A 15,470-nucleotide genomic window follows, 5' to 3' on the forward strand; every position below is an offset into this window, starting at 1 on the left:
TGCATTTTGAATTTTACAAAGATTGAAAAAGCCTCATCTTTGTGTTTCAAAAAGTATACCCAAGAAAAACGAGTAAAATCATCCACTATTACCATCAGATATTGATAACCGACATAACTAGGTGTCTTTGTTGGTCCCAAAATATCCGAATGAAGTAGTTGAAATAAAGAAGTGGATTGATTTGTTGAATTTTGTAAAGGAAGGCGGCGAGACTTACCATACTGACAACCAGAACATACAACATTTGTATGCATCTTCCGAAATACCGGCACATCTTCTAGCAATTGTTTGATGGAAATCTGTTGCAACATCTGATAACCAACATGACCCAAACGTGCATGCCAGAGTGAAATACTTGCATTTTGGCTTGTATTTTCAACATACGCTTCACCAGCAGATAAAACATATAGATAATCTCTTCTTTTTCCAGTAAAGAGAACATCAGCATCAACAGATTTGAAATTTAAAAGAATTGAACATCATTTGGACCAAATAAAACATACCTCCCAGAATCAGTTATTTGCGGTACGGAAGCAAGGTTCTTTTTTCATCTCGGAACATGATAAACACCTTTTAACTTAACACCATCGACATTAGAATTGTCCTTCAAAGTTAGTTGACCTTCTTTTACTACTGGGTGTAGCTATTTATCAGCAGTAACAATAACTCTCCGCCCTTGGTGTGTACGAACTTCAGAGAGAAGAGAAGCATTACCGGTGGCATGATGAGGACAGCCAAAATCGACAATCCAGTCTTTGTTATAATCAATGGAAATATTAGAACCCTTTCTTACATTCGTGGATGGTTCACCAACTTCGATAGAAAAACATTGCTCCCAAATTGGTTGATTATCTTCCTCTTCTTCATGAACAACATTTGCATCTTCATCTGCAAGCTTTACACGGCAATTTGGTTCAATGTGACTAGATTTACCACACCTTTGACAAGCAATTATCGCCCTGCAATGCTTTTTAATGTGTCCAATCTTACCACATCTATGGAAGGTCATAGGTGATTTTGTAGTGGGCTTGTTTCTACCCTTGTCTCTGGTAAAGAGAACGTCCTCGACTTCGGAAGTAGGCTTGCTGGACATTTGCTTGATTTACGCTTCTTGGTTAGACAACAAGTTCTCTAGCTCAATGACGGAGGGCTGAGCTTTCCACCCTTGTACTGAAGTAATAAATGGCATAAACTCCTTTCTCAAACCACGTATAAGATAACGACGCAATCGTGGCTCTTTAATGGGATCATCTGGTTCTAATTCTGAAATTTTATAACACAAATTCTTAACTTTTAAGAAGTATTCTGGAATAGAAAAATTACCTTGACTTATCACAGCAAGTTCATTCTCCAAAAATTGAAGGCGAATCCAAAAGTCACTACATTTTTAGAGAAACAAAATAAACCACGTCAAAATGTCAACAACATGTCATCGAGTACTGAACATGCACATATCCTTACACAAGAACCATATAGGAAAAACAAAACGGGGACCCAATCGTCACAACTACCCATAACAAGCAATTTTTTGCTTTCAACAAGTTGTGAATTACAGAATATTTCTTCATAATAAGAGACCCAAAACCTCCACATGTCGACGTTACACTCTCTTTTGAATTTGGTTAAGCCACATCAGCACTATTTTTCCATGTCATCGCCATTTCAGCACCATAAAACTCTTCCCAACTAACACATCAGTTCCACATCATTTCCCAAATTGAAACCTTTCGGAAAGAAATATTCTGACAGGAACCTTTTCATTCGATACTTCCACTAGAAGAAGCGTTACTTCACTTCGTTTCCAAAAGACATCTTCTTTTCTATGGAGTATAAAACAACGTTAAGCTTTGATAACGTTTCTTATTTCGTTCTATCAATTTCCTCGAGTTATTTACTTTCAAAAAATCTCCTCGAGTAGTCAAGTGAGAATGAAGAAAAACTAATAACGTTAAATTCCCATTCACATCAACCAAAGAAGGAAAATCTAAGGAAGATGCCATACATGAATTTGTTTTTTACGCTGATCACACCAACGAAGAAATACAGGCCTGAACACTTGGCGTTGAGTGTTCCAGGAATATTTTGTCGGCGTTAATGCGCAGAATGAATAGTCCAGATTGAGATGGGTTATAATTACCCAACAACATTTTGAAATCTTACCTAACTTTACATAATGAATTGAAGGATGTTCTGATTTTCTGGCGATAATGATTCTCGCATAAAAGAAGATGATTTGAATTCAGACAATAAGATGCAGATACAAAAAGTGAAAGGATATGATGTTGGAATACAAAATATGATGCACAGGGCGAAGCATGTGGAGAATTAATGAATGATGCACAGCCCAAGCAAAGCAATAAAATCTCAAAGCGTTTTCTAAAATAAAATAAAATTGCGAACGGAACAGTGGTTGATGATGCTATTGTTGGTGGTTTCTTTGTTTACAATATATAAGGCGGTCATTGGGCCAAGTACAAGGGTATTGAACTGGACAGTGTATGAGAATATGCGAGAGATTTTCTTTTCCTTTACCAGGTGAACAACAAATAATATTTTGTGAATGTGACGATTAAATTGATTTGTTTAAATCTCGAACTTACAAAGTTCATACAAGAACGAATCCAAGAGTATATGAATGCAAGGCAGTTGATATATGCAGAATTCCAACAAAATGGGTCTGGAAACAAAAGTGGAAATTTCCTCCCCCAACTGAAAGGTGTAAACATGCGTCAAAAAACTTTTGTCATAGTGATTAAACGACCATATCCTTGACTTCTCCTAAGGAAATCAGTTTCGCTACTTATAGCACAAACCAATGGTTACTTCATCAAATAGCAAGCAATTTAGTTATGTATAATGAGATTTGTCTCATCATAAAATTTTATTATGCCGGTGAGTATGCACCGGGTTAGAAGCTTGTATATATATATATATACTGCCACTTTCATAGATAATAATTTTATTGATATTTTAATAAACATTTGATTCACATACGAACCAAATATATCAAGAAGCTGCAAATACATCGTAACGACGCAAGCAATTATTAAATTTCAAACTAACTATAAGAAAACTGAAATACTTAATTGTTGGTGAGTTTCTTCCGAAAATTATTACCAGACATAAACCACCATCCACTGCCAATCTAGAATTACAATCCGTAAGTAAAAATCTTTGTGAATGGAAACCTTTCATCTGCTTCACTTTCACCATAGTAACCACCATCTGGACGAATGCTCCAAACACAATCATTTAAACAAAATATGTTATAATCCCTCCAAGCCCTGTAAGCAACAAACTTCATTATCCGGTCCTTTTGTACCCTAGGATCAAACCAACTTGAATCGCATACATATTTAGTTGTCTGCATAAAATTAACATGAAATTTCCAACTGAAACTTTGTTCGTAATTTAATGTATGCTCACCCAAATCATTTTCACTTGATTTGCAATGGATTTTGAAAGCTATACCTGGATGTATATCATTTATCACTGTGACATTCTTTTCCTTCCAAATTTCGCCAAAATAAGCATTTGATTGTGCACAAAATAACGATAAGGTAAGAAGAGTAAAGAAAATGGAAGAAGCTGACCCTAAAACCAGAAATGATGATTTTGGCATTATGATTGGATCTGGAATCAGCCTTAAAAATGAAAACTAACGATAATGCTAATGGTTACTGCTTTCTTTCTTTCATAGAGTTTTATAGTCACATGGTTAGGGTTAACAAGCATGTAGCATGTCAACATATTCCTTAGTTAGAATCTTTATTTATGTTAAATTGGGGTTGTACGAGATTTTTTACTATGTTGGGTTTTATTATGGTAAAGTTACATTAGGAAATAAAATATTTGCTAACATTTTCTTTATCTTTTCATGACAACATACTGCATATTTGAAATGCATGGTGCTATCTTTCATTATGATGTTGAGATCTCTTGGTCATAATGAAAGAATCCTCCAAAATAGACTAAAATATTTTGGATTCAGTTTTATTAGGATAATAAAAAATATCCAAATCTCATGGGTATTCAATTAAGATTCATACGGGATCCTAAAATATCGGAGATATTGAATTAGGATATTTTTAGATTCTACAATTATCCGAGGTATTCAATTATATTTAGATTCTTCTGGATTGTCAACAACCAAGATATTCATGGACTATTACGGACAAGTATAGGAAAAATATATATATTATTCTCCCATATCAATCTCGACATTCTCATGGATATTCGGTTAGCTTTTATATTCGCTCCTTTTACAAGATTTTGTATTTTAAACTCAATAATGGGTATTTTTTATTTCTGTAATTTGTTTGTTATTGCTAAAGAAATGCAAGGTTTAGATCTTGAGTTTTGGTTTTATTTATCCGGTTGGGTTTCGTCAAAACTTGTTTTCCTGGTTTAAGATGTTTCTGGTAGTAACCTTATTCATGGATTAAGGAGCTATTTTGACCAATCTTTGGACGGTAACTGAAATTTGTTTATATCTGGTCTTTTTCTGTGATGATAATACAAGGATTAAAGTTATGATTGCTATTCATTTTCACTATATTCATTCAATTCTATTTACTTGAAATTAGCATTCAGTTCTCTTTACATAAAATTAGTATTCAGATTTTGGGATTTTTCAATAAATTTTGTTTTTCAACTCAATAATGGTTGTTTCTGATCTCTTTAATTTGTTTGTTGTTACCAAAACTAATACAAATGATTCAGAATTTCATATCTTGAATGTTGGCTTTATTTATCCGGTTGGGTTTCCTCAAAACTTTCTTGGTTTGCAATGATTGTGGTAGTAACCTTATTCATGGATTAAGACGTTATTTTTGACCAAGATTCGGAAGTAATTGAATATTATATCGATTTTCTGAAGATTTTTTTTTTGGTCAGATTGTATAAATTCTTGTATTTCTTTGATTTTTGTAAAGGGCCTGAAAATTTATGTTATCTGGATTTGTTCTAATGAACAAATCTGGTTTGAAGAATGTGTTTGAAAATTGTCAAATATCAGGTATTGTTGTTTTGTTTCTTGATTCTTTTGTTAATATTACTTGAGTAACCGTTTCTAGGTTTAATGTTATTTTTGTTTTCATTTGATTTTCTTATTCTTCATGGCAATAATCTTCTGTGTTTATTTGGGTGTTTTTGTAAATGCAGGACCCGGTTTTTATCATTTTAGGGAGGGAGGAACGAGATCCCAATGATGAGAAAAGAAATTTAAACGCATTGATAGGTGATTCAAAGTAGAAAGCGTTCTTTATCCTTTGTTTTAAAACTGTGGAGATTGTAATTTTTTTTCTTAAGAAATTGATTAGATTTGTATTTTTGTTCTTTTTTTTCTTTTCTGTAAAGACTATAATTTACTTAAGAATAATGTAAAATGAATTCTCTGATAAAAATAAAGTTTACTATTTTTTCTTAATTTGGTTCATCATTTGTTTTACTTATTAATTTTAAATAAATAATTACAATTTTGGATTGTAAAATCATTATCGGTGTTTAGGGAGGCAAAAATTTGCTACCTTAGATACTCAAGCAACCAACTTCAAGCCAGTTGCTCGATGTATCTATGGACTCGGTATTCTAATTGCTCGTTGGGTGGTTGGTCTAGCTTTTAAGCGATTGGTAGTCTACTTGCTCTATGATGGTTGGTCTAGCTATGGAGGCATTGGTGTTTAACTTGCTCTAGAACGGTTGGTCTAGCTTTAAAGTGATGGTTATTTTGCTTGCTCTAAGTAGGTCGGTCTAGCTATGAAGTGATGAACAAAGAAGACACTACATGATAGTTGGTTGATTATTAAAGCAATTGCCTAGTTGCTCTAGACCTATAGAGATCCCACCTTTTGCAACTCAAGAGCGAGAACCAAATTAAATCGCTCTAAGGGTTAGAGCGACTCAATATGAGCTTTTGCAACCAAAACTGTCTGCTTGCTTAATCCAATTTTTTTTGTAGTGTAGATATTCTGTTAGCTTTTATATTCGGCTCCTTTTCTTTCTTTTTCTCCAACACTACCATGGTTTCTCTTTTTGAATGAAATTTCTTCACTAGAGGTACATATTCATCCTCCTAGATGGGTTTGTTGTCTGTTTGGTTTATATTTTGATTGGAAAAAAAAATGATTGATTAGGATTTGATAAATTGATTATATTAGTGATAAGTTGATTTTCAAACTCTTTTGTTGTTCCAAATGTTCATACAGTTCGATTGATTTTTTCCAATATGGGATGATTATTACTGTATGTAATCAGTTTCGCCCATTTGCAATCAGTACATCCCTGTGTTGATTTTCTACGAAAGAGGTATTTTAACAATACTTACAACAAAGTATTTTTATCTTTATTGTTGTTTCAATTTCCAATAAAGATTCATTTTAATAGACTATTAGGAACTCATTTGGGTACTATTAATGAACATCACGCATCACATGCTGGGAAGCACCGACACACGACACGGACACGACACGGCACGGACACGAGGACCGGAAATTTCTCAAAATACTAGGACACGGACACGTATATATATATAAATATTTCCATTAAATTATATATGTTTGTCCCCATTCCTAACATAAAAGATTAAGCATTTACCTGTCTAAATGTTCCAGCCTTCCAGGAGAACATAGATATCCATTATCAACAAAAGGTTATATAGACATTTACTAGTCTATATATATACATATCAACAAAAAATTAGAAGGCTTCGCAAAAGGGAGTAAAGTCCTTTCCGCGACATTTACTAGTCTATATATATATATACATATCAACAAAAAATTAGAAGGCTTCGCAAATGGGAGTAAAGTCCTTCCCGCAACAGCGCAACTTCATGAACCAAATACTAGCCCAAAAAACAAGGATCCTCCAAGTATGATGTGAATGCCACTACATCCAGCTGTAGAAATTTAAAACAAAGAATTGGCATAAATGAAACTTGCCAGAGTTTGTAAGAGTGCAGGGCTACTTGTAGAAGGTCAGTTTAAACACAAATTTTAGGGGGAATTCACATCATAAAACAAAGAATTGGCATGATGGTAACTAAAATTTTAGAATAAAACAGATCAAGGAGATGGACAGTTACCTGGTCACCAAACAATAACGTCAACAGTCAAACCAGGGGGTATAGCTCCTCCACATTAGCTTCATTATCATCCAATATCATGCGTTCCATCTCTGGCTCATTAAGAGAAAGATCAGCAACTTCAAGTACACCAACAGTACCCTCCATAATATCAAAAGAATCACCTCCAATGTCCCACATTCTTGTATCCCCTAGCAAGTATTCTGGGCTTCGTCTTGATAAGAGACGAAGATTAGTATGAACAAATACCAAATCTTCACCTCTTTGTGGAGTAATTTTATTTCTCTTCACAGAATTTATGAAACTATACGTACTCCAGTTTCTCTCACTACAAGAAGATGAACAAGGTTGGCCAAGCAACATGAGTGTTTTTTGATGAAGTAAAGGAGCATACACCCCATAAGTAACCCACCACACATAAGGATTCATACTCCATCTATCATTTATGGTATTTGCATTTGCAAATTCTTCACGGCAAGATGAAAACTTAGCATACTCAATGTTAACTTCTCTTAACTCATCCGCATCGTAATACCTCTCGAAACACTTCAATCTTTGACCTGCAATCAAAAGATCTCTATGTGGTGGAACACGCCCTGGACGTTCATCAAGCCACTGACGACTATAATACCTATGTTGTTTCAATTATGATTTTAGTATAATTTTTTTTAACACTTAACTCAACTGACCAGAAAATATAAATAAGCGATTGGATGTTTTATACTGTCATACATACCTTGGGTTCAATGAATGTGCCAAAGAGTGAAGTGGTGTGCTACTTTTACTCCAATGATCTGTTAAAATCCCGTCCACCATCATATGAAATGGTGAAATATCATTTTTTGTAAGACCTCGTGGCGATGTATAATGCTCTTTACCTCATCTATCATTCGATCCCACCTTTCATAAACCAAGTGAAGACAAGGCTCGTCTGTGTCGCATAATCTAAGCATTTCTATGATAGGTTTTGTAAAATCAATAACATACTGCAAAGTGTTCCACCAATCATCATCCAACAACTTCTCTTTTATAAACAATGCTTGATTAGGATCATCATCTTTATATGATGACCATTGATTGCAAATTACCAAGTTACGGAGTCCTTGCTTCACATCTTTAAATCTTTGAAGCATTATAATACTAGAGGCAAAACGCGTCTCTGCAAGTGTGAATAATTTTAACTCCACATGTTCATTAAACATGGCTAATCTCATGGAATGTTTAGTGATGAAGTTTCTGATCAGTACCACCTCAGCAATAATTTCACTAATCCAAGCACACCCTTCATATACTAAAACATTAGTTCGAATATCTCTCGGATGACATATATATTTTTTTAAAGCAAGGTTTAGTGTGTGGACTACACATGGAGTCCAAAAAATGTGTTTAAACTGACCTTCTACAAGTAGCCCTGCACTCTTACAAACTGGTGCATTGTCCGTGATTACTTGCACGATATTCTGATGCCTAACTTCCGTAATTGTCTTAATGATCAACTTAGAAATGTACTCTTTGTTCTTCACTGACCCTTGAGTGTTGACTGCTTTAATAAACATTTCACCAGCCTCTGAAACAGCCATAAAGTTCATGAGGGGTCTTCGTTGTTCGTCGGTCCATCCATCGGTCACAATACTCACACCTTTTTCTTTCCAAGTGCTCTTAATTGGTTCTAGCTCTTTCTCAACATGTTCTCTTTCCTTCCGTAAAAGAGTTGTTCTTAGTTTATTATAACCCAGCGGAATATAACCTTGAATTCTTTTACTATCTGATGTAGCCAAATTAAATGAAACTTTATAATATGGACACCTAGCAAGATGGAATGGCAAGCCAGCTGCATAAAAAAACCATGCAATTATGCTATCCATTTCTTCACGTCTGGCAGCATTATACAATTTCTCTATTGGGCTCTCAACCCATCTTTTCTTCTTCCTAGGATCTTCAACAAGTGATGAAGAATTTGACGCAAAAGAAGAACCACTACCTGATCCACATGTTGGAAGAGGCACACTTTTAAACTTAGATGCTTTTGCTCTGGCCTCAGCTTCATCACTCAATTGTTTCATTTCCTGAAGTTTATGTTCTCTGACCTTTGGACATATTCTAATTCCAGAGCCTGGAATCTTTAACAAATGTGCTTTCACTCTTGATATGAACCCAAATATGGAACTTGACAGTGATTACATACAAAATTCCAATTACCACCACCTTTAACTTTATCCTTCTTAGTCACATATCTCCATAGCGGAGTAGTGCTTAAAACCTCTTCGCTCATATCTGACTATCTGCATCAAAATTAAAGAGATGATAGCCATCAGAATACAAGCATAAATTCATTACAAGCAGAAAATTAAAAGATAAATTATAAGTATTATATATAAAGCTCAAATTCAATGAACAACCAAAAATACCCCCAAAGGCCCCAAAAAAAAACCCTAAAACCTACACAGTAGACAATACACATGATCTCCACCACTAAAATAAAAAAAAACCCAAATTCACCAAATACAGCAACAACCCAAGTTCACAATAGATTGAAAATAGAACAAAAAATCAATAACTCAACAAAATCATGCAAATAAGAAGGAAGAAGGGAGAGTAAAAGAAAGAGAACATACCTTCAAATTCAATGTAAACAACTAAGAGATAAAGCCAGAACAACTAGCAAATGATTGTAAAAAACTAAATAAGTTGATTTTCGGATGATCAACTTAGATCTGAGAAGAAAAGAGTAAAGGTGAGGGAGACTCTTCCCACGGGTATTCACAGAAGAGTAGAAGATAGACGAGAGAGAGAGACGAGTTTTGATAAAATATTTTTTTTTTGAATTTAAGAAATAGTGTAACATATGCGTCCGAGTGTGTCCGATGTGTGTCCAATGTGCGTCCAACGTGCGTCAAGTGAGGACACGGATTTTGATGCGTCTGACACGCGTCGTGTGGGCGTCATGTCCGCGTCATGTGTCCATAGTGCGTCCGACACGGACACGGAAACGAATCTGATGTGTCCGTGCTTCCCAGGATACATGGCAGTATGCGTTGTATCTTTATAGTGTCCTAAATATCTATACACACGTCCATGTAGTTCTGTTAGTGTGTTTTTTTTTTACTGTTGATAACGATGGATACGTTTTTTTCTTAGGCTCTTACTTTTATGCGGTCTAGTAACAGAGAGAATGTCTGATGTGGGAGAAGAACCACAAGAGGTATCATCTACAAGATTTTTGTGGTGAAGGTCGTCATCCTGAAACTGCCAATGAGTTGTTCAATCTTCGCCATGCTTCTTTAAGAAATATAGTAGAGCGAATATTTGGTATATTTAAATCTCATTTCACTATCTTTGAATCAGCACCTCCGTTTCCATATGAGACTCAAGCACATATCGTATTAGCTTGTGTTGGACTACATAATTTTCTTCGAAAAGAATGTCGATTTGATGAATTTCCACCTGAAGAGAATGATGATTCTTCATCTTCAGAATTATCTTCGGATGATGAAGAAGAAGGTTTGGATCCAACTATTCAAAGTCAACAATGTCAGGGTGCGGATGCAAATAAATGGCGATCAACTATCGCTGCTAAAATGTGGAAAGATAAAACCGGTGAAGGAAATAATAATCAATCATGAGGTTATTTTACTCACATAGCTGAACTTTTAGATTATGAATAATAATTAAAGAGTAGTGAGGAATTTTATTTTTATTTTTATTTTATTTTTTTTGGTATGTTGAACTTTTTTTAATTATTTTAATTGCAACTTTTTCTTTAGATATTTGATGTGATTAAAATTTATTTCAATATAAGAATCTGAAAGATTCTTTAAGAAACCACACAAATCGGTTCAAGGTAAAACTTATATCCTTATAAATCAGGATCCAATACACCCCTGTAAAATCGGTGCTACTATGATATTTTCTTTCCTTTCATGATATTGGGCTCCGCCATATGTTGCCAAAATCTCACGTAGCAAACCCAACTTGTTCGATAACAAAAACTGGGCATTTGACTCCTATGTTCGAGGTCAGACAAGGGATGAAAATTTATCTAGCACTTAAGGTGGGGAGCCACATTATGCATCTGTTTCAAAATTTAGGACCATTTATAATAGTGTTGGCACATCAAGGCTAGGTGCAACAAACTTGGATATTAGCAGCATGAAGCAATTTTCCAGATTCATTTTCTTGCAGTCAAACATGATTTGGTTACATTTACTTGGAATGAGCTTCACCATATTGGAATAAGCTTGAGTCATTCGTTCTAGCGAGTTGTGAAGCTTAAACTTGCCCGCGAAGTTGGTACCGAGACTTCCCAAGTAGAGAGGACCTTCAAATTCCAGAGGAGAGGTGAGAAATGGCATCACTTTTGCACTTTCATCGTCAAACTTTCTTATGATATTCTTCCCATCCGCTGCCACATTCACCAACATTGACTTGATCTCTTATAGTTTGCGGTCCTTAGAGCATCTCCAAGAGAGGATGAATCTATTTATTTTTAGTGACACATAGAATTTTAGACCCCGTTTGGCATAAGTCCATCGACATTGACAAGAAAATATGGAATGAGTCAGTATTAATGAATGACCGACCGTCTATCTGAGGTTACAAAACGGTCTTAATTTCTTGGGTCATTTATTTTGAAACCATCGATTTCTGATGCAAGAACTGTCACACCTTCTTCATTAACTTTCAACAGCCCCTGTAATTCAGCATAAAAAATTCTTGGTATTGAAAAAAAATATTTCACCAAAATTAATGAATTACATATATAATTATACTGAATTTTAGACGGATTAGGCCTTGTGGTTAATTGGAGTCAAGTAGCATACCTTATCTGTGTCGCACACTAAAACATCGCCTGCATTTGTAGTTGACATAGTGACTCCTAGTAACGTGTCACCGTCTACAAATTTCCAATCTTGGCAAGTTCCATTCTTATGAATCTTTTTAATTCAACCATCCCTTGTAGCTGTGTATATTATACCATCTTTATCCACAGTAATATCTTCCGGTTGTTTTAAGCATCCTTCACCAAGTTTTATCACTCTCTATAAAATTAAAAAATACACAAACCTTATACATTGGACTTGCAAAAGTAAAAAAACAATAAGCATGGGAATTGAATGAAGGACAAACTGAATTGAAGATGATTACCTGCAAGTTGTTATTCCATGGAACATCAGCATACGACAAAGCGGATGGAGGGAATTCGAGGATTTGTGGATAATCAATCGGAGAGTAGAGAAAAGTTTGAAGCAGACTTGCTAGGCCTCATTCCTGTGTTGGGCACGATGTATGCTGACAAAGGATCTCGTGATGCGTCTGTTTTGTAGTATTTAGGACCAGCCATAGTTCTTTCAGGAAACCCACAATTGGTTATGTGCAAGAGCAACTAACATGAATAGTAATTTCTCCACAATTACATTTCTTCTTAATTTGCTCAAAATTAATCGCACCTTGCAACAACGAGGGGGATTCTACTATCCGACAGCTTCCACTGCACGAGCTAGACCTGTGTGTTGGTGACAGGCTCCTAAAATTTTAGCAAGACTTTGCTTGTTCGTTGTGCGGTGGTATATGCCACTGCACTTGCACTGTGCTTGAGCCACATAGGTCTTGATGAGGTTTGCCCTTAGGGTTTTTTTTTAGCACCTTACAAGTGACTGCTATATAAACTTGGAAATCTTCCTCATTCTTTCTTCAAACCAAAACCTTGCCGTCTTCTCTACCTCTCCCTTAATTCCTCCGTAATCGAAATCTCCCAGCAAAATGATCTTGTTTATTGTGAGAATCCATCATCATATAAGTAATGAAATCATTTATGTCATAATCATCTTGGTTTAGCATCACATTAATAACTACGCAGAAGTGAAGAATACAACATACGCGAGGAGCATCGCACACATCAAATTGAGATGACACATCAGATGATGTCAGCAAAGTCACGGGTAAAATGTGAAGAATTATGCGAAGAAGTAAGTTATGCGAATATGAGCGATTGTATGTGAACGAATATGTCGCACAGTGATCCCGAAAATAAAGGGATTCTTAGCTGTCATCCACTATGTAAATCCTATATAAAGGAGAGAGTCATTGTTTCTGTGAGGATTCTAGGACAAGTCTTGTAAGAGAGATTGGAAGAGAGAGAAAGTGAATTTAGTTTTAAAGAAAATTTGCTGTTAGCTAGATTTCCATCTATTCTGTAAGCGATTTGAACATTCAATCAATAAAATAATTATCCATGATGATCATACAGAGATATAATCAGATTAAGTGGAGTGTAGTTGTAAGATTTCTTACAACTACATTTTTTGCGCTAGAAACAGTTCTGGATGATAAATCCTAATATCATATCATAGATTGTAAAAGAAAATAGTGAGATCAAAACATTTAGCAAATGGTAAGGATTGAATCTGTTGTAGAACAAGGAATGGCGACTAGAAGGAGTAACAAGATCGCTGAACGAAGAAGAATTACAAATCTTGAGCAAGAAGAAGAAAGAGTGGACGAAAATCAAAAAGAAGAAAATACAATTCGGTTTCAGCGAGGACAAGGAAATAATATTGATGTAGATTATGATAGAGTGACTGTCCATACTGCGATGAAAAGTTCTAAGGAAGAAGAACAGAGAATTGTGAACGAAGAACCAATTACAACGAGTAAAGGAAATATGACGATTACAGAGCTTAGGCAAAAACTAATAATCGAAAGAAAGAGAGAAGAAGAGGAGCGTGCGAACTTGATCCGTCAAAATGATGATTTACGAGAAGAGAATCTTAGATTGCAAGAACAAAGGTCAAGAATTGTTACACGCTCAAGATCAAGATCCAGCAGAAATTCTTCCAGACAGAGTCAATCTAAACGAAGAAACGATAGGCGAAAGCAACATATGGAAGTCATTGAAGAAAACTCGCAAGAAGATGAAAATTTGGAAAATCACAGGGAAAGAAGACGTATAATTGAATTAGCAACTAATCGTTATGAGCATCCACGCGAACTTCTTCGTCGAACAAATACTAATTCTGAAAGGGAAGAAGAACGTCTAGGACAAGGACAAATGATATTACATGGTAGGGAAACGTTGAGAGGAGAATATGAGCGCGAACGAGAAGTTGCGCGTGCAAGAGATAGACAGCGAAGAAGGGAAGAGTTAGAAGAAAGAGAATTACAAAATGGATTGCGTCACATTGATAGTAGAAGAAGAGGACACGAACATCATCGCATAAAAGATACGAATCAAGGTCGAGTGACACCACGAGAAAGAGAAATATCAAGACATCGTTATGATCGCACGGGCAATGAAGAAAGACATGATAGAGTACAAATTGAAACAAATACTGAAAGGCGTAGGCGAAGAAGAGAGGAAGTTGAACAACAGGAGATACGAGAGGCAATACACCAAAACAATCATGAGAATAGATTGAGACAAGCAAGGCTAAAAAGACCTATGCAAGATGGCAGAATTAAGAGAAATGATGACTGCAAAAAGAAATGATGGGAGAAGACAACTAGAAGAAGCAGTGGAGGAAGCCGGAAAAACTCCATTTACAAAAGAAATTCAAAGAGCACTGATACCATTTAAGTGCAGTTTACCAGCATTTATAAGTATATTTGACGGTTATGCATGTGAGATCCAACATGTGAAAGCTTACTCTAGATGTTTATTGCAGTGGGAAAATTATGATGCAGTAATGTGCAAGTATTTTGCTGCAAGTTTAGAAAGTGAAGCTATGAAGTGGTTTGAAGGATTACATGTAGAATCCATTGGTTTGTTTCATCATTTACAAAACATCTTTTTGGGGCAGTACATAAGTAATAACCTATCAAGACCGGGGATCAAAACTGCATTTGGACTTCGCAGAAGAACAAATGAAAGCTTACGCCATCTAATGACTCGCTGGAGAACAATGTGTAGTGAAATGGGAAGGCGGGTGGACGAGAGACATCTTATTCTTGCATTCATTAATGCTCTCTTCGCAACAGATCTAGTGTACACCCAAATTTTTAGAGTAAAGGATACAATTACAATGTCGGAATTACGTGAATTTATATAGCCCTCAAGGAAAAGCAAAGAGACATGGAATCTTACACAGTCTTAATATCATATTCCGAGACTCACAAATGCTGTTGCGAGTACATCGCAGAGAAATCAAGGAAGGAGTAATGCAGAAATGGAACAAAAGTTAGTGGCTATGGGCAGTGCAGATCAAGAAGAGTTTGAAAAAGAATACAAAGATAAACAACTTCAAAAATATGGAAGTAATAATACAGTTCAGCCAGGTAGCTCTACTAGACAACAAACAAATTATAACAAGAAAGCTGGAAGCATAGTGTGGGAACAAGTAAATCTGCCAAAATTAAATACTACAGTGGATAAAGTATGGGAAGCTGCTCTCCT

At 35.4% G+C, this 15,470-nt stretch overlaps 3 protein-coding genes across 3 annotated transcripts; 2 read left to right on the forward strand and 1 right to left on the reverse strand.

Moving 5' to 3' along the window:
- Window positions 1-7,108: 7,108 nt before the first annotated feature.
- Window positions 7,109-9,144, reverse strand: LOC113311263. The gene is made up of 3 exons (XM_026560103.1): window positions 8,478-9,144; window positions 7,982-8,240; window positions 7,109-7,712 (listed from the first exon to the last, which is right to left on the reverse strand). The coding sequence occupies exons 1-3, from the start codon at window positions 9,142-9,144 to the stop codon at window positions 7,109-7,111; spliced, it is 1,530 nt and encodes a 509-aa protein (XP_026415888.1).
- Window positions 9,145-10,260: 1,116 nt separating this feature from the next.
- Window positions 10,261-10,704, forward strand: LOC113311265. Its single transcript, XM_026560105.1, has one exon. It carries the CDS (start codon window positions 10,261-10,263, stop codon window positions 10,702-10,704), a length of 444 nt encoding a protein of 147 aa, XP_026415890.1.
- A 2,969-nt stretch (window positions 10,705-13,673) lies between these two features.
- Window positions 13,674-14,567, forward strand: LOC113311266 (vicilin-like seed storage protein At2g18540). The gene has a single exon (XM_026560106.1). It carries the CDS (start codon window positions 13,674-13,676, stop codon window positions 14,565-14,567), a length of 894 nt encoding a protein of 297 aa, XP_026415891.1.
- Window positions 14,568-15,470: the final 903 nt, after the last annotated feature.

This window comes from Papaver somniferum, chromosome 9 (assembly GCF_003573695.1).
Source record: "Papaver somniferum cultivar HN1 chromosome 9, ASM357369v1, whole genome shotgun sequence".
NCBI classification, from domain to species: domain Eukaryota; kingdom Viridiplantae; phylum Streptophyta; class Magnoliopsida; order Ranunculales; family Papaveraceae; genus Papaver; species Papaver somniferum.

Excerpts from the sequence above, each read along its gene's own strand:
- LOC113311263 (XM_026560103.1), bottom strand. The coding sequence starts at position 9,144 with ATGAAACAATTGAGTGATGAAGCTGAGGCCAGAGCAAAAGCATCTAAG. Across the intron at positions 8,241-8,477 it reads TGCAGGGCTACTTGTAGAAG|AGACGCGTTTTGCCTCTAGT; the intron begins GTCAGTTTAAAC and ends TCACACTTGCAG. Across the intron at positions 7,713-7,981 it reads CTTCACTTGGTTTATGAAAG|GTATTATAGTCGTCAGTGGC; the intron begins GTGGGATCGAAT and ends GAAACAACATAG.
- LOC113311265 (XM_026560105.1), top strand. The coding sequence starts at position 10,261 with ATGTGGGAGAAGAACCACAAGAGGTATCATCTACAAGATTTTTGTGGT.
- LOC113311266 (XM_026560106.1), top strand. The coding sequence starts at position 13,674 with ATGAAAAGTTCTAAGGAAGAAGAACAGAGAATTGTGAACGAAGAACCA.